The 25,463-nt window shown below is 31.3% G+C and overlaps 2 protein-coding genes across 5 annotated transcripts; one reads left to right on the top strand and one right to left on the bottom strand.

Annotated features, from left to right (window-relative positions):
• The first annotated feature begins 5,862 nt into the window (after nucleotides 1-5,862).
• Adar (adenosine deaminase acting on RNA) lies at nucleotides 5,863-16,625 on the top strand. 2 transcript variants are annotated; one of them, XM_018519496.1, is made up of 8 exons: nucleotides 5,863-6,187; nucleotides 9,755-9,828; nucleotides 11,338-11,401; nucleotides 11,783-12,592; nucleotides 12,691-13,079; nucleotides 13,183-13,477; nucleotides 13,558-13,748; nucleotides 13,869-16,625. In XM_018519496.1, exons 1-8 carry the CDS (start codon nucleotides 5,863-5,865, stop codon nucleotides 13,965-13,967), a joined length of 2,247 nt encoding a protein of 748 aa, XP_018374998.1. In that variant the 3' UTR covers nucleotides 13,968-16,625. The 2 variants fall into 2 exon arrangements, with proteins under 2 accessions (XP_018374998.1, XP_018374999.1); XM_018519497.1 differs by lacking the exon at nucleotides 5,863-6,187 and adding an exon at nucleotides 9,195-9,661.
• Nucleotides 16,626-18,735: 2,110 nt separating this feature from the next.
• Golgin104 (coiled-coil domain-containing protein 186) lies at nucleotides 18,736-25,352 on the bottom strand. Of its 3 annotated transcripts, none has more exons than XM_018519678.1 (9): nucleotides 25,038-25,352; nucleotides 22,307-24,029; nucleotides 21,703-21,973; nucleotides 20,907-21,310; nucleotides 20,070-20,605; nucleotides 19,707-19,969; nucleotides 19,506-19,529; nucleotides 19,228-19,377; nucleotides 18,736-18,853 (listed from the first exon to the last, which is right to left on the bottom strand). In XM_018519678.1, the coding sequence occupies exons 1-9, from the start codon at nucleotides 25,135-25,137 to the stop codon at nucleotides 18,791-18,793; spliced, it is 3,534 nt and encodes a 1,177-aa protein (XP_018375180.1). In that variant the 5' UTR covers nucleotides 25,138-25,352; the 3' UTR covers nucleotides 18,736-18,790. The 3 variants fall into 3 exon arrangements, with proteins under 3 accessions (XP_018375180.1, XP_018375182.1, XP_018375181.1); XM_018519680.1 differs by having other exon boundaries at nucleotides 25,275-25,321; XM_018519679.1 differs by lacking the exon at nucleotides 19,506-19,529.
• Nucleotides 25,353-25,463: the final 111 nt, after the last annotated feature.

The following is a 25,463-nucleotide window of genomic DNA, read 5'->3' as shown; positions in this document are numbered from 1 at the left end:
TATATATATATATATATATAATGTACGGTGAATATCCGAATGTGTACCTATGTATCGTGTATGTTAGCAGGGACGTTATGCTGATTAGATTCGTACACCACGAAAATAGAATCGAATTATTAATCTGCTCTTACACTTCTTATTGGAATATTTTACAGGATTGCTAATTCATATATGCATGTTAAAGCGATCTTTCATGGTATAATGATTATTTCATATGTTTAACATACGTTACGTTGTTGATAGTTGAATCATGTTAGTACCTTAGACATCACCCCGATTAGACTTTTAACTGGATTAATTTCAGTTGGAATAGACTGTAACTTATATTAAGTTGCGATGTATTATAACATAACTTCGCGAACGATTTCTTCGAATTTATTGGATTGTCATAGAGAGACTTAAGTGCTTAAAGACATTATGCTTCAAAGATATTTCTCGAGGATCGAAGTACCATGTATCAATTCTCATCTCCGCAACTCATCCGAAGATGTAAATGATGCTGCCACTGCGGCGACGTAAATCATGCACCAAACTAGATCTTTTGACACGTCTCTAATCGAAATCAGTTTAATGCCATCGTAGGAATCGTACGTGCGTGTAAGAAAAACAAAAATATGTATAAAAAAATGAGCTGTAAGTATTATTGTAATTCCTTTTCTTGGGAAACAGTAAACGAAAAAAAGACAGATAAATTCTTGAGAAGATGAATGTAGGAAGTGCGTAAAAGTTTATATGTAACAACATATCATGAAGCATCGTCGTGCATAGGCTTAGTGTAGCAAACATCATGTGCTTATAATTAAGAACAGTTTCACTTGCACTTACAATCGGTTTTTATTTCACCCATTAGCCGTTATATCTTTTATTATAATCTACCCTTTCAATTCATTTATTAATCTTTATGTTTCTCTAATTAATGACTCTCTCTCTCTCGCTTCCTCTATCAAGATGGTAATTAATAATTCAGAGGGTATAAAATATTTGAACTTTCAACACTGAATACAAATACATGAATATTCCTTTACGCGCGTGCGCGTGCGCGCGCGACTGAATTGATTCCACAAAATTTGTAATAAAGACAAAATGTGTGTGAAGTATCAATGACACAGGGTCTATACAATAGAAATCGTAACGGTCGTAGGATTTTAAGTCGTAGAAAAATAACCAATCACAGTCCAATTTGAGAAGAATAATCGATTATGATTGGTCAATTTTTTACGACTTAAGACCTTACGATCGCTATGATTTCTATTGTAGACTCCGTATCAGTCAATTTTCCATGCTATTTCATTTTAGAATATTTAGTGTAATTTAGCAAAACTTGATTGTCACACTGAGAAAAATATCCGTTCAAAAAGTAACAAACGGATACTTCCGATTGATTTTGATCGGATTTATAAGACTATCCGATCAAATTTTAGGACTATCCGATCAAAATCAATCGGAAATATCCGTTTGTTACTTTTGGAACGGATAAAGCCCGGAAATTTTTCTCAGTGCATCTTTCAAAATTCAATTTTGAGATCCTGAAGATTATTTGCAGCGAGAAATGACTCGAATTGATGCTGAGTCAACATCGATACGATCATGGGCATACGCAGGGGAGAGCAGTTCCCCCCTGTCCTAAATTTTGGCAAAGCCGTATTAGTATTTAAGACATTAATCTAATTATAAAACATTACAGATAGTCTTCAATAATAAGGTCTGTTCTTTTTTTAATTGAAGTTCTTGTATACGATTATTATTAGCTCTACATCTTTTTATTATGTTGGAGATGACGTTAGAAGATTTTAAAAGGAAAGCACATATAGTTTTTCTGATTATTACAATTTAAGTAATTTTGACAATGAAGCCGAACTACGATACATTCTCTGGATTCATTGAAGGAATAAAAAAATTAAAAAAGAAGAACTCAAAGAATTGAAAGCAATTGTAGCTGTTAAAAGAAGCTGAAACTTTCTTCCTAGCAACGAAACATGCTTTGCATATTTCTTTAGCTCAATCGTGCACAACGAGCACCATTGAAACATCATTTAGTACATTGCGAAGGTGTATAAAAAACCTGGTTGCGGTCAGAAAATCGCCTCAATGGACTTTGTATGTTAAGTGTATGTACCAAAAAAAATGGTACTTGCGAAGAAAGAGAAGCTGGAGGAAGAAGTATTAAAAAAGTCACTGAAGAGGCTGTAATATAGGTATGTTTTAATAAATTTTGTGTGTGAAGATAGAGTTTTATTCCCCCCCCCCCCCCCCCACTCTCCCCTAATTGAAATCCTACGTACACTCATGAATACGATGTAATATCGATGATAATTGACGCTCATTTCTCACTGAGTTTTAAATTTTAGATTAATATATTTATGAAATTATTACACATACATATTCACATGATATTTGTGTAATATCTGTCTCTAAATTTTTCTGATATAGTACATAATATTATACTAAAATTTGAATAAATTATGTCAGGTTATATCAGGATTCCTGAAACGGTCGAAATATTCCCATCATTATTGGCGAATGCCTATCATTATCGATAATAATTTAACAATAATTCAATTTCTATAATAACAATACAGCAAAATACAATAATCTTATTGGCTGAATAAAATTCAGATCATCTAAAATCTGTATGAAAAAATAAGAATAACCGAAACTAGAGACAGTTAGAGATCTCTCTCTTATAAAAGTTAGTCTTTAAAAATCACCCCTTTATATTACTGGGTGTATCTAGGCGTTTTATTGCAGTAACGTATCACTACGTAGACGTATGACGCAAATAAAAAAAAGAGACAAGATGATAACCTGCAGAACGTTTATTTTGAAACAGTTGGAATCTTCTTTCACCGAGATAGGACTTTAGATCTAAAGATATAACTCAATGTTTAGAATTGATAAGTAGAAAAAGGCTCTCAAGAAATACTCAAACAATAATGTATAATCAATAAGATTTTTTTGTTCGGACCGACAAGATAAAATCCGGAAAAATTTCGACGCGCAGTTTGAATAACTACATATATATGCATGTACATATATAGGATATAGATAATTCACTGGGAATTATTTAGGCAAAAAAGATCTAGCTTTGACCGTCATAGCTGAATACGCTTATACTTAGTGTTTAATAATGTATAATGCCTATCAGAGCCGACACAGGATGAAAGCGTGCAATAAAAATTTTTTACAGAAATTATATAAAAAATTATAATGTAAACGTTTCGACCCTTGTTTTGGGTCCTCTTCAATGTTTAGATCTAAAAATATAACCCAATAAGCGCAAAGAAAATTTCCAATAGTTACAAAATAACGTTCCGTTGAACGTGGCCAATTCATAACATTTTCTTGATCTTTGTTTCGATTGTCTATCTAAGAGTATACAGTCAACATACTACAAATACTTAAAGTATTCTTTGATTAGTCAATTCGTAAAGTTCTTTTTTTTATTTTATTAAAAAAATACTTCAAAGCATTTGTGGTGAAACTTATTAGACCGTATTCTAAAAGAATGGGAATGCGCAAATCGTTAGGTTTATTCAGATATTTCGTCTAATAATACATCAATGCGATGCATCAAAATATAGCAATTAAAATAGGGCGTGACTAACCAATTTTCTTTCAATCCTTTATCTAAATTTTACATTTTTTCTCTTTCTTACGTAAAAAAGTAACGTGAAGAATAAGAATACGCGTAAAAATGAGATAACGAAGACACAAGGAAAGACTTGAAATTTATCAATAACATCAAAAGTAAAAATATTAATACCGATTATTATTAGTTCCCTTCCAGAGATTTTAGAGAGTTTCTTTTAGAGATAAAATATAAATTAAAGTCTCATACATAGAATTTTATTTTCTTAAATTCTCACAGTGAAATTAAGGTCTGTTCTTTATTATTGTATTTTCAAAACTTTCTATCTCGCTTTCATCAAATACATATACACATTATTTCGTTTTGAATTAATATACAAGTATAATTAATTCAGCCACAAAAAAACAGATTTTTAATTTCAATATTACAAATAGTTCGACTAAAGGCTGCAGCACACACTCTTGCATAACGCATAATGCATAGTGCATAAAGGAATCAACCAATCAAAATTCTTCTTTTCCATGGAATGGAAGGGAAGGAAAAATTCTGATTAGTTGATTCGCTTATGCACTACGCGTTATGCGTTATGCAAAAGTGTGTGCTGCGGCCTTAATTCTATGATATTTAAAATCTTTATTATTGACGTCTAAGAGAATTCGATATGGCCAGTATTTGAAATATTCTATTTTTGAAACATTGGTCATTGAATATAAAATTAATTAAGATTTTGTAAAGAATGTCGGTGAATCCACTATTAAAGACAAAAGAACAAAGTACACTATTAAGCGGAGAGCACAAACTCTTGCATAACACATAACACGTAATATATAAGAAAATGTACCAATCAACGACTTTCGTTTCTTTCCTTTCCATGAAATAAAGAACTCAGATTAGTTGAATTCCTTATGCATTACGTGTTATGCGATAACAGCCTGTGCTCCCCGTTTTAATCATAATAATATATAATTAAGCGATAAAAACTGGACCGTATCATCATTCTAATGAGGATTAATTCTAATTTATTTAAAAAATCTGCAGAAGCAAAAACATCGCAGAAAAAAATTTATGAAAAATTCGAAAGTTATAAAACATCCTTGATATTCGATTCGATTTTAAAAAAGTGTAAAGATCACAATTTTCACTAGGACGATGTTATAAATTTGTGAATAGCGTTTGCATGCAACTTCCCCTTTTTTCTTTTCAAACAATACTCTTGAACGATCTCGGTCTTATTTTTAATAAAATTTAACAAGGGAGTACCACACGGAGAGAATTTTTTTTTTTTAATTTATCCTGAAAATATGGTGATACTTATTTTATACTTTATTGTAGTTTTATTAATGAATGAGAGAGATTTATATCAAAATTCTTCGAAATACAATGTTGTCCCACGATTGTCATATTTTCAAGATAAATTCTAAGAAAAAATTCTCTCCGTGCACAAAAAGCACAAGAATGTTTTTTTAAATTATTCTCACAGGTATAATATTTCGGAATGCAAAGGACTAGTATTGAAAATGTATGGGTATCTCTTTCCCCCACCAAATTTCTTAAAATGAAATTTGGTGGGGAAAGAAAATTCTATACCATGTATTATCTATTTTGTGAAAGCAAAAAGAAAAGTTCAAAGTCCAAAAGAATATCGTGTACACAAAGGACAGGTTTTCTAGTTCCACATGGTCTGTAGTTTAGTGACTCAGTGCATTTCGGACATTCAGTGGATACAGTGCAAGAGTTCTTACCCAAAAAAGACTTCTCTTGAAAATTAATTTTCATTAAAGAAGATAACACTGTAAATTTACTTCGCATCTTCTTGAACTTGTACACTCTTGAAACACGTAAGATCGGTACGTACATAGACCGCTATTGAAGCAAGCGTACTGTTTAGAAATAAAGGTGGATAAATATGTTTACATTGCTCTCGCACGAAACCCTTATCGCTTTCCCCAAACGATGCGCGATAGATCTGCGCTTACACATAAACATCCGACGGTGAACGTGTCGATGAGAGAGCTTTCATTTGCCGTAACAGTAGTGACAAATTGATGTGATTTTTACATTCCGGGTGTCGGGCAGGTGAATCGTATCAATTTGTCGTTATCGTTATCGTGCGAGCAATCATTTTTTTAAAATTAATTTAAGATAAACGCTTTACTGTTCCGCGACTGTTATCGTTGAGTGAAAACGCTTGTTCATATAATAATTTGTTGAGATATACATTTCACCCCGCTCGAAAGTTATTGTTTCCGGTTTTGAGACGTGTTTCTGAGATGAGCAAACTTGTAAGGAAGGATCTGTATGAAATTGTAATCATGGTAACACGCATAGTAGTGCAACGTTCGACGCGCCTCTACCACGTGTGTAACGTCACGTGGCGTGCGCATTTACATCAACTCTCTCGCAAGGGTTTGTTAAAGAAGTTAACACTCCTGATCAATCACTTGGATCTGCGGATGATCGTCAAGTGCTTCAATCGGAGACTCTTCGCTGATGACCCGGACATTCTCTCTATCGGCTACAATGAGATCGTGCGACGTGGTGTGCGAGATACTGTTTACGTTGAAGTTATAGTGAAAAAATATGAGACGTTACACAGTAAGTAAAAAATTTTTCTTTAATATTATAATTAGTATTATATATTATAACATCCAGAAAGATATAATTGATTGATACAAACGACGGATAAGCCTAGAATAATTAAAAGATATCGAAATTTTTCGACTTTTGCTAAATAAAGTGTATATGAAATAAAATTGAATACAGTTAAACTTTAATTGACTTTAAATAATAAAGTAAATTTTTCAACTGAAAAGTAAAAAGAGTGTTTAAAAAGTATAAAGGAAATAAACAGAAAATATATTGTGATATTTTAATCTAGAATTCTCGAATTTTTTAGAATGTTTTAGAATCTTTTTTCTTTATTTTATTATATTAAAATTATTTAATTTAAACATTATTATTTTATAATAATAATTTTTGTTGTGAAATAGTAACTTTCGCGTATAGAAATGCAAAAATTAAAAAGCATTGTGTTCACAGTCTCATATTGACATTAACTTTTCATTTGTATAGTTTAAAAAATAGATAACAAAAATACTATTAATTGCGGTATTATAATGCTCTCTTAATTTTTAGTACGATGTTGCGATTCGGCGACTAGCGATTAAAGGAAGCAAAATAAGTTGATTAAATGAAAATTCTTTACAAAAAATGAGCAAATTTTCTAGAAGCCGCCTTTTCTAAAAGTCTTTCAAGACACAACCCGGCGCCGCGCTGTCTTGAGTAGGCAGAAGAGAGCGAATACCTTTTGTTGAGAACAATAGATACCCATGTCACTGCGTATTTCAGTTAGGATTCAGGTATTTTGTAATTCTTAACGACAATATCGGTATCGTTATATTATCGTTGCGTAGATAGTATTATATAAAAAGAAAAAAGTTGTACAAGGGTAATATAACGGTATCAATATTATCGATTAAATTGATTAAAAGTTAAAGAATCTTAGTGTAGATACATTCAGGTCAAATGGACGCGAAGTCAAAAAAAGTATATTAAAAAGAAAATTAAATAATAAATTATTTCAAAAAATGTTTTGTAATATTTTAATCTAGAATTTAGAATTCTAGAATTCTTGCCAGATTAACTTTACAGAAATTTAGTACTGGAAGATTGCATGCAGAATTCGAAACATTCGACGGGCCAATGCAAATTTAGCGTCATGTCCGCTGCACGAGATGCTGCAAATATTATTTAATTTGTACGTCAAGGTACTGATTATAATTATTTATTTTGAACATTAAAAACATTGTTTAATATTTGTAATACTCAAAATAAATAATTTTCAATATTAAATTAGCCAATATTCTATAAGGGTATAGACCTCTTTGACCACATTGTGATCGAGCCGAAACTGGATGGGCTTGGCTTAAAGCTTTTAATGTTCGCAGCGTTTCATGCAGCGGACGTGACGCTATATTTGCATTGGTTCGTCGAACGTTTCCAGTATTAAATTGGCTAGTATTAAAAAAAAAAAAATGACGAACAAGAATAATTAAAAAATATCGAAATTTTGCTCGACTTTTGCTAAATTCTCGTGGAAAAGTGTATGGAATAAAATTAAATAGTTGAAGTTTAGTCGATTTATAAATTTTTCAACTGAAAAGTATAAAAAATTATTATTAAAAAAATGAAATATATATCATGATAACTATTTTATCTAAAATTCTAGAATTTTTAGAATTTTAGAATATCCCAAAATCTTTTCTCTTTTATTTTATTTTGGATTTCCATAAGAATAGATCGGATCTCCTAGACAACAGTGTCTAAAAAAGTGTCAAGTCATATGACGTTTTTTTGTGTCTAAAAGACGACTTAAAGGCGTCTTATGTCACAATTTTAGACTTTGTGTTGTTTGTGCTCTTTCTACACCCAGAGAAAGATTTTTTCAATTTAAATAAATGTTTCTTTGCTATATAGTTAAAGAAAAAATTTCTTTGATTTAAATGTCATTTTTTTGATTTGAATTATTTTTTTAAATCAAATACATTTTTTTATTTAATTTCAATAAATGAATAAGTTCAAACAAATAAGTTCAAATCAAAGAAATGACATTTAAATCGAAGAAATCTTTTCTTTAACTGTATAGCAAAGAAACATTTCTTTGAATCGAAGAAATCTTTCTCTAGGTATACATTATATGCTGCGCAAGTTGTATGTGAATGAGTCGAGCTTAGTACACAGAAAAATATCATTCTATTATTAGTAATTACTCAATTTATTTTCTTTCTTTTATTTTTCAATTATTTTTAACAAAAGAATGTTTTCTTCATAATAATCTTAGAATATATTTATTACAAATTTTAGACGAACTCGTTAATATGTATTCAAACTAAGAATTAATTTTCTTTTTTGAATATTATAAACATGTAAAAATGATTGAAGAAGCGATTTTATATGATAAGCAAATCGAGTTTGTTTTAATTAAATAATCTTGACTAAAGTATCAAATTTATTAAGATTAAAAATATATGATATTTTGAATAAATTTGTTGTTTATAATGAACTTACGATGAGGGTTTGCGGATACTTTTGAATACTTGAAATAAGTAATCATTATTTGCGTACAGTATATATTTTCTATGTGTATGGCTTTTAACGTTCGCTGCATCTCGTGCAGCGGAAGTGACGCTAAATTTGCATCGGCCCGTTAAATGAAGGGAGAGAAGAAAGTAAGAATGCGAACAAAAAAAGCGACATACGTGTCACATCGTGTACATCACGTGCACGTAACCGGTCACAAGGAATCGCCACGAAAGAGAGGGAGTCGAAACGTATTTTATTTTCGCGATAATCGGATTTTGAAATTTTGAAAAAGCACGAACGGTTTTTTCTTTTTCTTTTTCACGACACAAAGTACGACAATTATCTCATTTCGGGGAAAAAAAATGTCAGAATTTCGAATTACTTCCCTCAATTCCTTCTTCCTCTTCCGCCCTCATCTCGGATTTCCTCTCCCCGCTTCTGCGCACATTTGCGCTCGGCTCGGTACAGAGTACAGACCCTACAGAGTGCTCGCAGCTCGCAGCGCTCGAAAAACGCCATTTATGCGGTCGGCGTGAATAGGTGCCGACTGCGGAGTCTCGTAGAGTAATCGCGTATAAGAATCGCAGTGATCGCACATCATTCAGCAGGTATCCTTTTGAAAAGTTTTCGAAACGTGCCCTTCTCGGTCATACGACGAAAGGTCATTCTCGACGAAGCGAAGCGAGCGGAAGCGAGGCGTTCGTGACGTTTTCTCGACGGCGACAATACGGGTATCGGCGGGGCCATCTCTCTGGGGGATCAGGTTAGGTCGATTATGCGAAAAAAAACGACAATGGCGCTGCGGATTTTCGAGATGCCAGAATAACCGACGCTGAGTGTTTATTCGTACTAACACTCGGTCGCACGTGCGAACGCACGATTCATCTGCCTCTGTGTTTAACCCCGAGATATCATTCTCAGTGAGAAACGGCAACATGTCGAACGGACTGGCGTTATTGAATAACAACCAACAATCGACTCCGACAAGTACGAGATGGCTCTATTGATTTTCCCCGCGATGCACTTGCAGTGTATACTCCCGTGTGTTTATACGCCTCACATTATTTTTCTCGTTTTCAGAATGCGGAGCGTCCATGACTCCTGCTAATGGTAATACACTGTCGGAGAACTCGCCCAGCGGCCATGCCGCGCAGGTAAATCGAGACGAATTTAATAATTCCTAACGTAAAGCGTGCCATCTTCTCACCTGTTAGTGAACACCTGACCCGTTGTTTCATTAGAAATACGAGAGAAAGCTGACTTAATAGATTTGATCAAAGTGGTCTGTGATATTTAGCTAAGTAGAAATTTTTATAGGCTTTAATTCCAATACATTCCTTCAAACAACTTTTTTTTTATCAAGAGTAAGAGAGTAAGATGACTTAACAGATTTGATCAAAGTGGTCTGCATTAGCTGAGTGGAAATTTTTGTAGGATTTAATTTGAATATATTTGTTCAATTTTTTTTCACCAGAAATAAGGGGAAAGTAGAAATTTTTGTAGACTTTGATTCGAATAGAAAATGTCCAGATAACTTTTTTTTAACTTGGAGCAAGGTGAATTAAAAATGTGTAGAATAGCATTTTTATCTCTAGTAAATATAAAAACGCTATTCTATACACATTTTTAAATTGTCACACTTTACTTTGGTAAAAGTTTCTCTTTTATTTTTTATGAAACAATGCAAGGTGTTGGCTCACTAACAGGTGAGAAGATATAATTTTATTAGAGATAGTTTTAACTAATCTATAACAAAATTAAACAGCATAAATGAAGTTAGCTGAAATCTGTCAATACTTAAGATAAAAATTTATGAGAGAGTATCTTGAGATGTTGTATCTTGAGACACTTACACGTACCTGTCAGTTATTAATTTTTATATTTATTAAACAAAGCAAATTAAAAAGAATGATATGTACTAGATTAGATAAACATTTACTTCTTGCCTTATAGTTTTTTGGAAGAGAAATGTAAAAAGATATTTATTATTTTAAATACGAAGCGCGACTACGGTTTGAATGTTAAGATGTTGAACTATTATATATATTCATTTAAATGAATTAATTTCAGAAATTATAATTGCGTGCCAATATGGTTGTCGGACTTTCAACGTAATAAATCTGAAATATTAATAATCCCCCCAAATTTCCTAAATTTAATCTTAAAAAACTGTAACAAACTTATTGCGAAAAATATTGGCACCATATTGGTACGTAATTATAAAATTTCTGAAATTAATTCATTTAAATGAATATATATAATAGTTCAACATCTTAACATTCAGACCGTAGTGGCGCTTCGCATTTAAAGTAATATCTCTAACATAAACGGTCTTATTTCCAATCTTATTAATATTTATTATTATTTTTTTAGAATAATTGAGTCACAAAAAGAATATCAAATATTTTTAAACCGGTATAAATGCTATAATAAATATTTTAAATAAAATATTAAGAAAACATATTATTTTGGATCATATAGATCTAAACAGACTAGCAAAGTTAAAAAAAATTGGAATGATATTAAAACTTTTAACAACAAAAAAATTGCAAGTTTCTTTTATGATTTCTCATACTGATAATGATAAATCAAGTATTATAGAGAGTTTAAGTAAAATAATCAGTATGATGTCACAGTTATTTTCATAACTTTTTATCTTGCAGATGGGGCATGGAAATTTACCCAAATCTCAAGTTCTTAAGAGAACTTCAGAAGTAGATTTAGAAGGTAGGTTTATATATGTATACATACACACACATATATAATGTATATATATGTATAGCATATCAAAAATTTTATAAAAAATTTAAAATATTCTACAGCTTTTGTTGTAAATATAAGTCATCCTTACAAATTGATGTAAATGTCCTATATGTAACGAAAAATAAATTAGGGGACAGTTTTATTGAAAAATAATATTTTTATAACAATTTTAATATTTCGTTAGTCCTCGTTTGCTTTGTACTACCGCCTTTTCCAGAAAAATAAAATTAATTGAAGGTGTTTTATATTTACGGCCAGGCTGTGTATTCCCGTTTGTATATATTTAATGTTTAATATTTATTTGATAACATCGAAGTAATAAACTTTAATTTATTATTTAATTAGATATTATCACCGCTAAAAAGCGCCATAAAAATCCACAACCAAAAAACGCTGTATGCGCATTAAACGAGTTAAAAACCGGAGCTACATACAATGTTGTGGGACAAACTGGACCCACACACGCTCCAATATTCACGATTGCGGTACAAATTGATGGTCAGACGTACGAAGGAAAAGGACGCACCAAGAAGATGGCAAAACATGCAGCCGCGGAACTTGCTTTACGAAACATTGTCCAGTTTAGAAATACACCTGAGGTTCACCAAGCTATCAATACTTGCCAGCCTGTTGTGCCTCTTGAGCCAGATTTTACGAGCGACGTGACTGAACGTGATAACCATCTTGTCAATGCATTTAAAACATTAACGCAGGAGCCAAAGAATACTAATAAGTTTTTAGATAAAGGTCCAGTGGCATTGATTAACGAATTATATCCGGGCGTCGCATATAACTGTATATCCGATAACGGAGAAAGTTATGCAAAGTTTACGATATCGGTAACAATTAATGGTGAGACATTCGAGGGAACGGGCCCAAGTAAGAAACTGGCAAAAGCCGCAGCTAGTAAAGCCGCTTTAGCAAAATTGCGAAACGTCCATAGTTCTTCGTTTTGTTTATCATATCCTGTTCGCATCAACTTTCCTTCTCCAGAAATGTCTTTACCGCAAATGCTAGCTGACCAAATTGGCAAGATGGTTAATCAGAAATTTAGTGAACTCATGGTAACCAAACCGCAACACGCACGACGTAAAGTTTTGGCTGGTATTGTAATAACGAAAGGACAAGATGCAGAATTGATATGTGTTGCCACCGGTAAGATATACGCTTATTTTATTTCTACAATATTGAACCAAAAATCTTAAATAATAAAACATTTGTATTTACTGAAATATCTTTTTTTTTCGTAAAAGGTACGAAATGCATCTCAGGCGAGCATTTAAGTCGAAGCGGCAGTGGTATAAATGATTGTCATGCAGAAGTAATAGCACGACGATGTCTTTGTGAATATCTTTACAATCAATTAGACTTGCACATCGGAAATGAAAACAATGCTGACTCTATTCTCGAGCCAGCTAAAAAAGGATTCAAATTGAAACAAGGCATCCGATTTCATTTATATATAAATACCGCCCCTTGTGGTGATGCGAGAATTTTCTCACCTCACGAAGAGAATGATGCCATAGACAAGCATCCCAATAGACGAGCTAGAGGTCAATTACGTACGAAGATAGAATCTGGTGAAGGGACTATTCCTGTGAAGAGTAATGAGGGTATTCAAACCTGGGATGGTGTAATCGCAGTATGTATTATTTGTGTTAAAGGCAATTATACATTGCAGAACATTGAAAAAAAATATTCAGATTGCTTTTTATCGATGTTTTACTTTAAAATCTAATTTAAAGGGTACAAGACTGCTGACAATGTCGTGTTCGGACAAAATAGCTCGGTGGAACGTACTTGGTGTGCAAGGTGCACTCTTAAGCCACTTCATCGAGCCAATTTACTTCCACAGCATTGTCCTTGGCAGTCTCTTAAATCCGAGTCATATGTACAGAGCGATATGCGGTCGCATTGAGAACACTATTCAGGGTTTACCACCGCCATATAGACTTAATAAACCTTTAATGAGTCTAATTACATCTAATGAGATCAGACAACCTGGAAAAGCGCCTAATTACAGCGTCAATTGGACACTCGGTTTGTACATATTCTTAATCTCTCATAGAAAGAAATATGTAAAATAATTTAACGAATATATATATTTTTTATTACCTCAGGACAAAACGAAGCCGAAGTCCTAAGTTGCACAACTGGCAAAGATGAAGTAGGGAAACCTTCTAGGTTATGTAAACAAGCATTCTTCAAGCGGTTCTTTAATCTCTTACGTAATCTTCCGACTATAGATAATGTTGACGAAGAAGGTTGTCGTCTGTACTTGGATGCAAAATCTTTAGCACAAGATTACTCCGTAAGTAATTACATCTTTGATATTAATGACAATACATAACAATACGTATGAAATATTGTTTGTTATACTTTATATTTCATGCACCGTTATGTAGCATATCTTGTCTTTTTTCTTGAATAGCTTGCCAAGACTCAATTGAAGGATGCTTTCACGAAAGCACAGCTTGGAACTTGGGTGAAAAAGCCGCAAGAACAGGACGAGTTCTATGTCGATATCTGACTAAATCAGAGTAACAGTAGTATAACAAAAAATGCAAAAAGTCCACTTGTCGGATACGTAGTTCCTAGTGCAAAATAGATGGCTCGTTCGGCGTGTCATGATATGGCAGAATTTGGTATCAGTAAAGCATAAATCGTAGGATCTCATGCATGTGTTCTTTTGCGCCCTATGATCTCGATATATTTACCGTGTTCCGAATGTATTACGAATTATCGATAATTATTAATAATTTCGTTGTGTACGGTGTAGTCGATAGGAAGATTTGCATCAAAACTTGCATTATTTTGACTTATTAATAGCAATAAATATTGTTGACAAAAAGTCGATTCAGCACATATCTATGCGGAATTCCGTAATATTAGCAACTTACAACGTATTGCTTCTCATCATTTTTCTAATTTTGCTGCACTATATAAAACAGCTGAAAGGACATATTTGATAAATCTGTAATCTTTTCATGTGAGAAAATTTTGTCATGTTATCGACATTCCTGTATTTTACTCTTTGTCCAATGATATACTTGCATAAACTATATGGCTAATTGGTCATAATTTCGAATATATAGTTTTGAATTCGAAATAGCTTTAAGAGGCAAACATTAGTGTCTTAAATAGGCATTGTACCTACGACGTCCCCAGATAACATTCTACGTCAGACGTACGCAAATTTTACAAGTAATCGCAATCTTTTTTTTTTTTTTTTCAACAAAATTATAATTTGTCGCTTAGTGTAATGCATCTAACACTTATACGCACGTGACATGACATGAACATCCATGTATCATATACTGTGAACATATCCTTGCGTAAGTGTGCAGGCAAGTTAGCGGCGTCGATCACGATCTTGCGTGTTTCTATCTCGAAATATCCAAAACTCAGAATTTTATTTGTGAGTTCACACGAAATGCTATCTGGGATCTTTTTGTAGGGCATTAGGTATCATAGCAACGAATTAAGTTGCACTTTGCATCTTCAACGGCTGTGATTGGATTCAGATCTGACAAATGATCTTAATCGTAAAAAGTATTGCAAAATTCAGCGAAAATGGCAGAAGGACAGAATTTCTTATAAATGTTTGCATAATAATTGCAACTTTTTATTACATTAGCAATTTATAATTTTGTTTATCTATTATTATTCTTACTAGAATCGGAAATATTATTTCTGCTGTACATTCGGAAATATAACTTCAATGATTACCTTCCGATGTTTACAGCGAAGATTGTATTGCGCAAAAATATTTACAGTGAATTAAAAACGCATTGCAGATATTCAATATTAGAATTATGATAGATATTCGTATGCTTTGTTGTACAATCCTAGTTGCGTCGATCAGATAAATTTTTATCAAGGAATTATAAAAAAAAGGTGCATAATTGAAAATGATGACTGCGATTACAATCATCTTCTGTATTTAATAAAAAAAAAACTGTTTTAAAAATTATACGCTTTAAAACAATACACTATTCTTCGCGAGCAGTAAGATCTGAAACGACGAAAATTAGCTCTTTCATATTCAGTTTCATGCAAAAACCAGCAATGTCATATAAAAATGCTCATATAAAAAAACTTGAGGCAATAAATAACGAAACGTAATTTTAGAGCACATGCACTTTTTTATTAGATTCTGTGATAGGATTTTATCTGACTTTCTAAATTAGGATCTTTTTTTATATGTATGTCAACTTGCAACTGTCCGCAGCCCGTTCAATGTAATGATTGGTTATTACTCTTTCTATACGTATATATTAAATATACGTGTACAGGAGTTTTAAACAATGCAAGTGATTGGTGGTATAGAAAGAACACAATAATAATTACTTACGTGACGTGAATGATTACATAGTTTTCCAGATAAATATGTTAATAAGTACTCATAGTATATTTAGAGAGAATCCTAAGGTCATTGCCTCACTGTGCCAGTATTAACATCGTGCAATTCTGCCGTAGTGACACACTGCCCGCGTCGGTCCAGTTTTGCATAAAGAACTTATTTAATATGGTTTAATGTGCAAGGAAAAGCCAACAAAAATCCGTATTTTATAATTGTCTAAGTAATCATGTTAAATTATAAGTCTGCTCTTATTTCGGCCAAATATTTTCTAAAAGACAAACAGATTTTTTGTTAAGCGTATGTCACACACGCAATTGATTTTATACCGACCGTCAAAAATTTTTTTGTTTTACGTTTCTCGTAAAACTTATAATATAATGAGCTAATATACTGACGAGAGATTCTCGTGTAAAGATTATTGGAGCATTTGAAAACGTTGCCAAGGAGTAGCTTACTCATTTACTTTTTTAAATGTGAGATACATTCCATTTCTATTTCGTTTCTGTGGTTCTTATTTCCATAAAATAAATTGCGTGTGACGACGAAGTGTTTGGCTCACGTATATTGTAATCGTTATGTGATATCAACCGTGTATTTGTGCCAAGCGCAATACGCATCAACAGCTCAATGAATTTTGCTTTGTCTTCTCCTCATCTGTTTTCTAACAGACATTTTATCGACAAAACAATATAGTCAAGTATTCAATAGTGAAGGTGGAAAAAATTATTTAATATGCGCTATGTCACGCAAATAATTATCATACTATCTACAGAAAGAATGCTTCGATATATCCTCATCAATATAATTTTGTTTATTTTCCAGAGAATATCTCAATACACATATACATATATGTATATGATGTGTCATAGGTGTATATATATGTATACTGAAGGATATTCTGCATATAGAAAAACAAAACTATATAACATAATTTTAAAACATTTTGTCCATACACGGGCAGTGCGATACCTTCCCTTACATGTATGATTCACGTAATTATAACTTACCGCTTACTGTAAATGCGCTGCAGTTACGTTACAAAATTTATAAGGTATTATCTTTTATCTGAAATATCTAAGATTACTGTCTGATATGACTTACAAAATAATTGTTCATTTATTGTAAAAATTGTTTGTCTTAATTTATTATTCAATTGAAAATGTATTCACGAGATATTGAACGATTTTTCTTTCATTCTCTTCTACTTCCTTGCGCCTTTATTCAACAGAACGTACGAAAAGATATTTGTCGCGAATCATGCTATAACTGCTTGTTTATTGTCTAATTTGCCATATTTTTCAATGTTATTTGTACATTTATCAACCGTAAAACGCTTAATGCTATTTTTGAATTTCAGTAGTATGCAGAATTAAAGATTTGAGAGTAAATAAAAATCTAGGCTTTGGAAGTACATTTTTAAAACTAGTGAAAATAATCGTTTTCTCAGAAAGGATTGCACGATTGCACATAAAAAAAAGGAAAATATTTAATTTATTTATATCTATCTAATGACGCTTATTTAGAACAAAAGAATAAGAAAATGTTAAAAAAAATTTGAATGAAAAGATTAAAAATTTGTCTAAATCTTCACTCGTGTGTTATTGTTCGCACAAAAAAATGTACTTACAAATTGAGCATGAATTAAAGTTCGAGAACACTGCAATATTCTATAAAAAAATAGTATGTGACATAAAACAGGCAGTAATCTATTATTCTATAGATTCTCTCTATCATCACATGACACTCGAAGTAATGTAAGCATTAAAACTCGGCGTTCTTACTATTATTGCGGTATTAGTTATCAGTATTACTATTTGCAGTATTTTAACAATGTTATTGATTATATTTGAAAAAAGAAACGAGGTGATTTTAACTATTATAGATCATTTTTAGGTATTAAACGTACTACTGTCATTTTTAGGTATTAAAAATTACTGTCAAAAGACATATTTTATCGTTAAATATGCAATACGGAGTTCGAATTTATAATATAGCGTACCTTATTAAATAAAATTAGGGTAAGACTAGGTATTGTTTTTCTTTTTGATCTCTTCTTCCATCGTAAGTTTGCGAATATCTTACGTACAGAATATAATTGCATTTTATTATCGCACATACAGTATATGATATAGTATAGTATGATCTAGAATATCACAGTAATAATAATTCATTCCCAAAAGAATAAAAAAAAAAAGACCCAAAGTAAATCACTCAAAGTAAGATTAGAGATATTAATTATTAAATGTAGTCAATTTTACTTCGATTATAATTCATTATACGCTCAAATATGTACTATGGTCGAGATCCTGAGCAAAAATCAAGTATTATAACTGTCGAGTGTAATATGAATTTGTAGTCGGTTAGATTTTAAGCTTGACTATAGTGCCTCTAGATATAAGTAATTTAGAAATTAAAACAATCTAGTTGAACTTACAAAATAAACTTTTATTTACCAGATTCTCGCGTATTGTTTTGTCATTTCCTTCAATACCTCTTCCTTGCAATAGATAAAAGGAAACAAAAATATATTAATTTTAATTGTTTTTTTTTTTAATTATTCTACATAATAAAATTTATTTTTGCAGTATTAAGTGTATGAGGAATCAATTTAATTTCGGTTAAATGAAACACTATCATTTTCTTTAAACAACTTTATAATACATATTGTGACGTTAAACATTTTGTTTGTCTGAATTTATCTTGAAGCATTGACACAAAAAATGTTTCGCTTGCAATATATACGTGTATGTGTGTGTGTGTGTGTGTGTGTGTGTATGCGCGCACGCGTGTGTATACGTAGTATATAAACATTTAATTAGACATAATAAATAAATCTACATAAATACAAATATTTTTAAATACAATTTGAAATAAAATGATACTGTAATATACATATATATACACATATATATATATAATTTATGTATACGTTGTGTCTATGTGTATATATACTTAGTTATATATATAACAACTAATTATTAATTGTCAATTTATTTTTGCTGATGCTGCATTGTTAATTTTGCTATTTCTTGACCTAATGTATCAATATTTTCCTAAAAAAGAACAATATTACATTAAACAACGATAAATTATCTCAATAACGTTGTCTATCTAATCTAAAGTAATAAAAAAAAAATACTGAGCAATTTTATAAGAGTCGTTTTTTGGAGCAAAAATAATTTCTTTTGTTTTAATCAAGTCGATATATATTACAGTACGAAATTTTAAGACTAAATTCCAAGAGATAAAAAATGTCTCTAAAAATTTTTTAACTTACTACATGAAAAGACATGAAAATCTTTAGTACAAAATGTAGATAGAATACTCCAAAAATGTTTTAACATGCAATAAGTCACATTTAATATTATATATCACATTTTTTAAATTTCATTTCAATTCATTTATAATTTTTATTTGATACATTTACCTTTAAAGTAATATTTTTTAGTAATGCATCTTCGTAAAGCGCTTGTAACTTTTGGTTTATTTCCAAGGAAAGTTCTAGAGTCATATTCTCATCTGAAACTCGATGATTATAAACAGATGCCATTATACCTCCACGTCGTGCCAATTCTGCCTGCAAGTATATATACGCTTGTTTAGAATATATAAGTAAAGTTAAATATTATGTATATAAATAAATAAATAATTTTGTTTGACAATGTTTCTTAACATTATTTAAAAAACCTGTTTTCTGACACTTACGATATCTCTTCGGCTTTTGATATGCTTGGATATAAAAAACGAAAATATCTATCATTATAAAAATTTATATTTAAATTTAGTAATACAATGATTTTTTTTTAAACAGACTAGTTTTACCAAATCTATTCTCTATATCTATATATATATAAATATGATAAAATGTAATTAACTAAAAAAAGTATTTTATGTATACATACAAACCTTGTATCTGTCACTCTTGTTACATGTCAATGCTCCAAAGTTTTGATTTAAAATATAATTTTGTATTATTTTTTCTTTCTTCTGTATATCTTCGAGTAACGTCTGCGTATGTTCCTTGAAAAAATCCAATTTTTCAGCTCTTTTCACATTTATATCTTGCAACTTGATGATACGTTCCATTAATACTTGTTTATTAAGTTCTATCGAATTAATATGATCACTATTAGCATTGTTATCTGATAAGGCACCGTTTGATGTATCACCTAAAAGAAAAAATGCACTTTCAACGTCATAATTTAATGATATTTATAACAACTCATTAATACGACCGAGACATTGAATGAGATACTATTAATGTCAAACCTGCTAAGGAAGTGTTAGATCCAGTTCTAGATGCAATATCTAATGAATTACTGGGAGACGTAGTTTCAAATATTTCTAATTTTTTATGACACTGTTGCAACTCCCGTGTTAATTCCTTTATGGAAGTTTGATGCTTCCTCTTTAACAATGTATTTTCACCTTGACTATCTTCCAACTTCTGGGCTAAGTTCTGCGCGAGTTTAGTTTGTTCGGCAACATGCTTAGCTAGAATCTCACACTCTTCTCTCCGTTTTTTTCGTTCTTGCATCAAATCTTCTTCCAAAGTTTTGACTCTGCTGATCAATTCGTTAATACGTTCACGTAGCGGACCTTGTTCGGACTCAAGATAATTTGCCTTTGTTTGAATCGCGATAAACTCGGACTGAAGACGTACGTTCGTGTCTGTCAGTTTTTGCGTAAAGTCTAACATATCTGCTTCCTTCTGACGACATGCCTGCATATCGGATTGCAATTCCTCATTAGCTAATTGTAGTTGCAACAATTTTGCTTCAATTGATACTATACACTCTTCTTTACTGCAAAAACAAAATAATATTTTATAAAATAATTATTAAATAGCATTAAAATTTTTACAACCTTGAAAAATTTAACACACATAAATTTTTCAAGGTTATAAAAATACATATAATAGTTTTAAACTCAGAAGTTCAAGAATGTATAGATAAAAGATGGTTTGATGAGACTGTATTTTTAATGCAATTATTACATTTTTGTACAGAATATGTAAAATTATTTTATATGTTTTCAATATTATATATGTTTGTAAAATATTAATACATAAAATATATTATTGAGACTATAGTATAATATGCTTACTGTTGCAATTGCAGTTTTAATGTTTCTAACTGGGAGACTTTGTCCAATAATTCGGTAATTTGTAGCTGACGCTGATCCGCGACAATTCTTAAATCACTCAAACCATTTTCATTATTTAATCGAACTTTCTCAGACTCTTGTATTTTTAGACTAAACTTCTTGTTTTCTTCGATTAAGTTTTGTTGCTTAGATTTTAGTGTTTCTAGCTCCTTTTGTAATTGGAGCCTTAACGTTTCTTTATCTTCCGTAACATGTCTTTCCAAAATCAAACGTGCCTGATGCTCTTTCAGCTGTTGGTCTAATGTCACAGCTTTATTTTCTTCGGATTGCTGAAATTTACGAAATGATTCCTGCGTCTCGCGGCGTATTTGCTCGCACTCTTCTTTCATATCATTTATTTTCATCTGCAACATACATCTAATAAATAATATTGATATTCCATTAGAACTTAGAAATCTAATTTTTTAAAAATATAAATAATATTCCATTAAAATTTCTTTAACGGTGATTAGCAAGTTGAAGCGATTATTAAGATCGATAATAATTGTAATAATTTATATCGTAATGAAATTAGATAATTTTTACGAAATTTTATTTCATGTTATAAAAATATAGTCGTAAACAATTAATAACTTCCAAAACAATAAAAAAATAAATTTTCTTTTTTTTTATATTTCTATTAGTATTTGTGACTAAAATAAAATCTAATAATACTCATATAATCAAAATACAATTTTTAAACTACTATTTTACATGACTTAAACTACGTAAAAAATCGTATTATATTTTACTTTACCAAAGCTTTATCCAATTTTTGTTGAGTCTCCTTTTGTGACTCCATTTCAGTTTTAAGTTTAGTTTGCGTCCATTTTAGTTTAATCTCTTTCAATTTAACATCCTCTTTTAAATTCTCTATTTCCTTTTGAAAATCCGTTACTTCACGACATTTTCCATCCAAAATATTACATATTCTTACGCGCTCACCCTGCGTTTGGCGCAACTTGTTTTGTAGTAATTCCTGATCCTTTAGAAGTTCTTTAACTTTACGTTCTGTGGAATCCCTCGCTCTGTGTGTTGTATACATCACAAATTAAACTTCATGATGCAGATATAATTTAATATGTATGAATAATTTATCGTAAATTGCAGTCAGCTGGTCAGTTACTTATAATATAATAGCTCGACCCCCCGGTCTTTAAATCTTTACAGACATGACAAAGTAACAATATGCAAACGGAAACTTAAAAAGTATTTCTTTTCTCTTTTTAATTAGTTTAAAATATATATATATATGGCGATTTAAAATTATTTTTGTCTCGATATTTGAAATTTTAAAACTATTGTTGATCATACCTAAAAAATGTCAGAGATAAATCCTAAATTGATCTTCCTATAATTACCTTTGCGTATCAATCAATTGTTTCTCACTGGTTACGTATCTCATAACCATATTTTCTTTTTCCTTATTAATCGCAGCGCATTCCTTCTTCAGAACTTCTTGCGTCTCCAGCGATGTGTTCAAGTCGACTGTTAACTGATTTACAGTTCTCTGCAAGTTCTCCACTTGTAAGATAAGTGCTTCTGTAGTAAGTGCATTTGTTTCGGTTTCTTGAAACGAGTTGTTCGATCGATTTAACTTCTTTAAATACTCCATTCTATCCAGTAGTTTTGAGTGCTTGAGTTTTAAACTGGTGTAATCCTCCCATAGGGCAAGATACGACGGATGTTCTAATGAATCGTGTTTTAAAATATTTGAATCTAAAATACCGACATCAGACGAGTCTTTCTTATATGCGTCGTCGCATAACTCATCCGTCTGTAGAAAACTTTTATTCTCATCCGTTTCTCTCACCGACACATCGCGTTTTACTTGTTCATCGATTACATCACGATCTAATCTATCGTCATTGTTTTTAAGTACATAATACATTTTCTCATTCAATATTACTTTATTCTCAATATTGCTATTATATAACAGCTGTTCTATAGAATCATCATATATTTTATCTTCTTTCGTATATGGAGATGGATTTATCTCTTTTTCATTATTTATTACAGTATCCAAATTATTTTCGCTTTTACAATTTTGTTTTACCGTATAATCATTCCTTGCTTGATTTGTTGCCGAATTTACATATAATCTAGGAATTACGTCAGTCGAAGAAGATACATTACTAGTATAAAATCTCGCAGAATCACTTTCGACAGATTTCGATATGTGATTGTATTTCATCGCCAAATGCTGTAGCAGTAAAGCTTTTTCCATGATGTTCGTCGACTTTTCCGTAATGAAATTTAAAAAATTACGGCTTTTGTTTAAAAGCTGAACATTTGACTGCATTATATTCATTGGATTCGTTAGAAGAGACATTTTTACGAGTTTGCTATCATCGGCCAATGTCGGTCGGGAGATTGAACCTCGCGCGTTAATACTTAGTGCCGCAGTTGAATTCGATTCGTTCTTCTTGCATACGTCTATCTCAACTTGATTTCGCTCATTTGTAGTCTTATTATCATTTAATTGTAATCGTGAATCTATCGTTTCTTCGCTAAATTGTTTCATTTCAGATACATCACTTTCTGACATCTTTTCTTTAAGATAATCTTTCTCATGTTCCTCTTCTGTTGGATTATTCTGACATGCTTTAATACTCTTTTCGTTTAAGGAATGCTGCGAATCAGATAAAGGATTGTTCATCTCGCTTAATCGATTAAATAATGTCTCTTCTTCATCAGTGCAAGCTTTTACTATGTTTTCCTGTGTATGTATATCCTTTCGAAACACATTAGCTTTATTTTTGACTAAATATGAATCTAAAGATGATATTGTGGGTAATGAAGCACTTGTACAGTGAGAAAGTGAATTGCGAAGAGATTTATCATGATATGAAAGATGACTCTCGCTGCTAGACAATTGGCGAGTTTGAAGTTTTGTATTAGGAATGTCATTGATGGATTTATCCTTTTCAAAAGTGATGGCAGAGTTGATGTTGTCCACTGAACAATTCGATTTTATTTTTTCATCGTTTTTTCTTAACAACTCTGAATAGCTTTTATTTTCAAACATGTTGCTTCCACAGTGATCACTCCGAACTTGTAAAATGTCATTCTGTATTGTCATTCCTGATGCAAAAATACATTGTTATCATTTTCTTCAGAAATTAATAAACTTAGGAAAGTGGGAGAGAGATACAAAATAATTTAGTAGACTAACAGTAAGGAGTATGTACTGTCCATAGTCTAACTTATCACTGGCATAAATTTGTGTTAATTTGTATATAAATAAACATTATTATAATGTAATCAACAGTAGCAGGAAACTCTGACTTTTAAATTATTATACACAAATAATTTCATTAAAAAAACATCACTAGTATTATTATAGTATAATATAGTAATCTCATTTTTAATATTATGCTTTTAAAGCAGAACCTATATAGTATATATGTATATATGTATATATATATATATATATCATGTAAATCGTTTTTTGTTTATATCTCTTTTCTATACATGTGTTTTACAATTAATTATAATAATCTAAATGCTTTAGAGTCTCAAAGCCAAAGGAAATAACAGCATATATCTTTTAACGTTCTATATAAGATAACACACTTAATATACTTCAATAAGGAATTGAAACATGAGACTCGCAGAAATACATTCTCTATCTCTTTTTCTCCTCCTTTTTTCTCTATCTTTTTCTTTCATATATATATTTTGTTTTTATCTCAATGCTATAAATATATTTTACGGTCAATTATGATAATCTAAATGCTTTAAAGACTTGAGTTAAAAGATATAATAGCATATATCTTTTAACATTCTTTACAAGATAATATACTTATTAATATACTGCAATAGGAAATAATTTGACTCGTACAAGTCTTTATGCGACTCAAATACTTCAGTCAAGTATTTTTTTCTTAATTTAACAATAATACTGAAAATAATATTGGAGACTAAAGAATTGTGGAAACAGCACTGCTTAAACATTTCAGCTTAAGCACTACATTCTTTCACCACTGACATTTATCCGGAATAAGTGACGCTTTGAATACAGCTGTTCAATTTGACCTGACATATGCACGTCAAAACGGAATGTCACATGTTCCTGGGCTTGATTTGTACCTTCGAGCAGACGAACATCGTGCCTCGTGAGCGAACTGACTTTGTCGTATTCCACGGCAAAATCTGTTTCGTCCCCAAAAGAGTCTAAATTCTCGCCCATGCCGATCGAGGCTTGCCTGGCTGAATCTAATCTCACGACTTTGCCGTGTCCGCGAGTGCGGGCCCAACGAGTCCCGGCATTACGGGACAGGCCATGAGATGCATTCGAGATTCTCTATAAAATTAGAAAAAGTATACCTATGCACGAGGAGTCGCCTGTCAACCTCAACTACACAACTATCAACAACTATCAACGAATAATCACGCATAACTGTCAATAACTGTCAATTCCAGCCCCCAGGTGGCGAGTTACAGGCCGCGCGTGCGTCGTCGTGAAGCACGTCAAGAACTGCCACGTGACTAGGGTTACCATCTGAAGGTGTGGTC

This window comes from Trachymyrmex cornetzi, unplaced genomic scaffold (genome assembly GCF_001594075.2).
Source record: "Trachymyrmex cornetzi isolate Tcor2-1 unplaced genomic scaffold, Tcor1.1 scaffold83, whole genome shotgun sequence".
Taxonomy (NCBI): domain Eukaryota; kingdom Metazoa; phylum Arthropoda; class Insecta; order Hymenoptera; family Formicidae; genus Trachymyrmex; species Trachymyrmex cornetzi.
This window is presented reverse-complemented; position numbering and strand designations above follow the sequence as displayed.

What these genes read in the sequence shown, in the direction of transcription:
- Golgin104 (XM_018519678.1), bottom strand. Translation starts at nt 25,137, where the DNA reads ATGGGCGAGAATTTAGACTCTTTTGGGGACGAAACAGATTTTGCCGTG. An exon ending in TTAAAACTGCAATTGCAACA is followed by an intron (nt 20,606 to 20,906) that starts GTAAGCATATTA and finishes TTGTTTTTGCAG; the next exon opens with TAAAGAAGAGTGTATAGTAT. An exon ending in TAAAAAATATTACTTTAAAG is followed by an intron (nt 18,854 to 19,227) that starts GTAAATGTATCA and finishes GTTCTTTTTTAG; the next exon opens with GAAAATATTGATACATTAGG.
- Adar (XM_018519496.1), top strand. Translation starts at nt 5,863, where the DNA reads ATGAGCAAACTTGTAAGGAAGGATCTGTATGAAATTGTAATCATGGTA. An exon ending in TTCAGAAGTAGATTTAGAAG is followed by an intron (nt 11,402 to 11,782) that starts GTAGGTTTATAT and finishes TTATTTAATTAG; the next exon opens with ATATTATCACCGCTAAAAAG. An exon ending in CAGCGTCAATTGGACACTCG is followed by an intron (nt 13,478 to 13,557) that starts GTTTGTACATAT and finishes TTATTACCTCAG; the next exon opens with GACAAAACGAAGCCGAAGTC.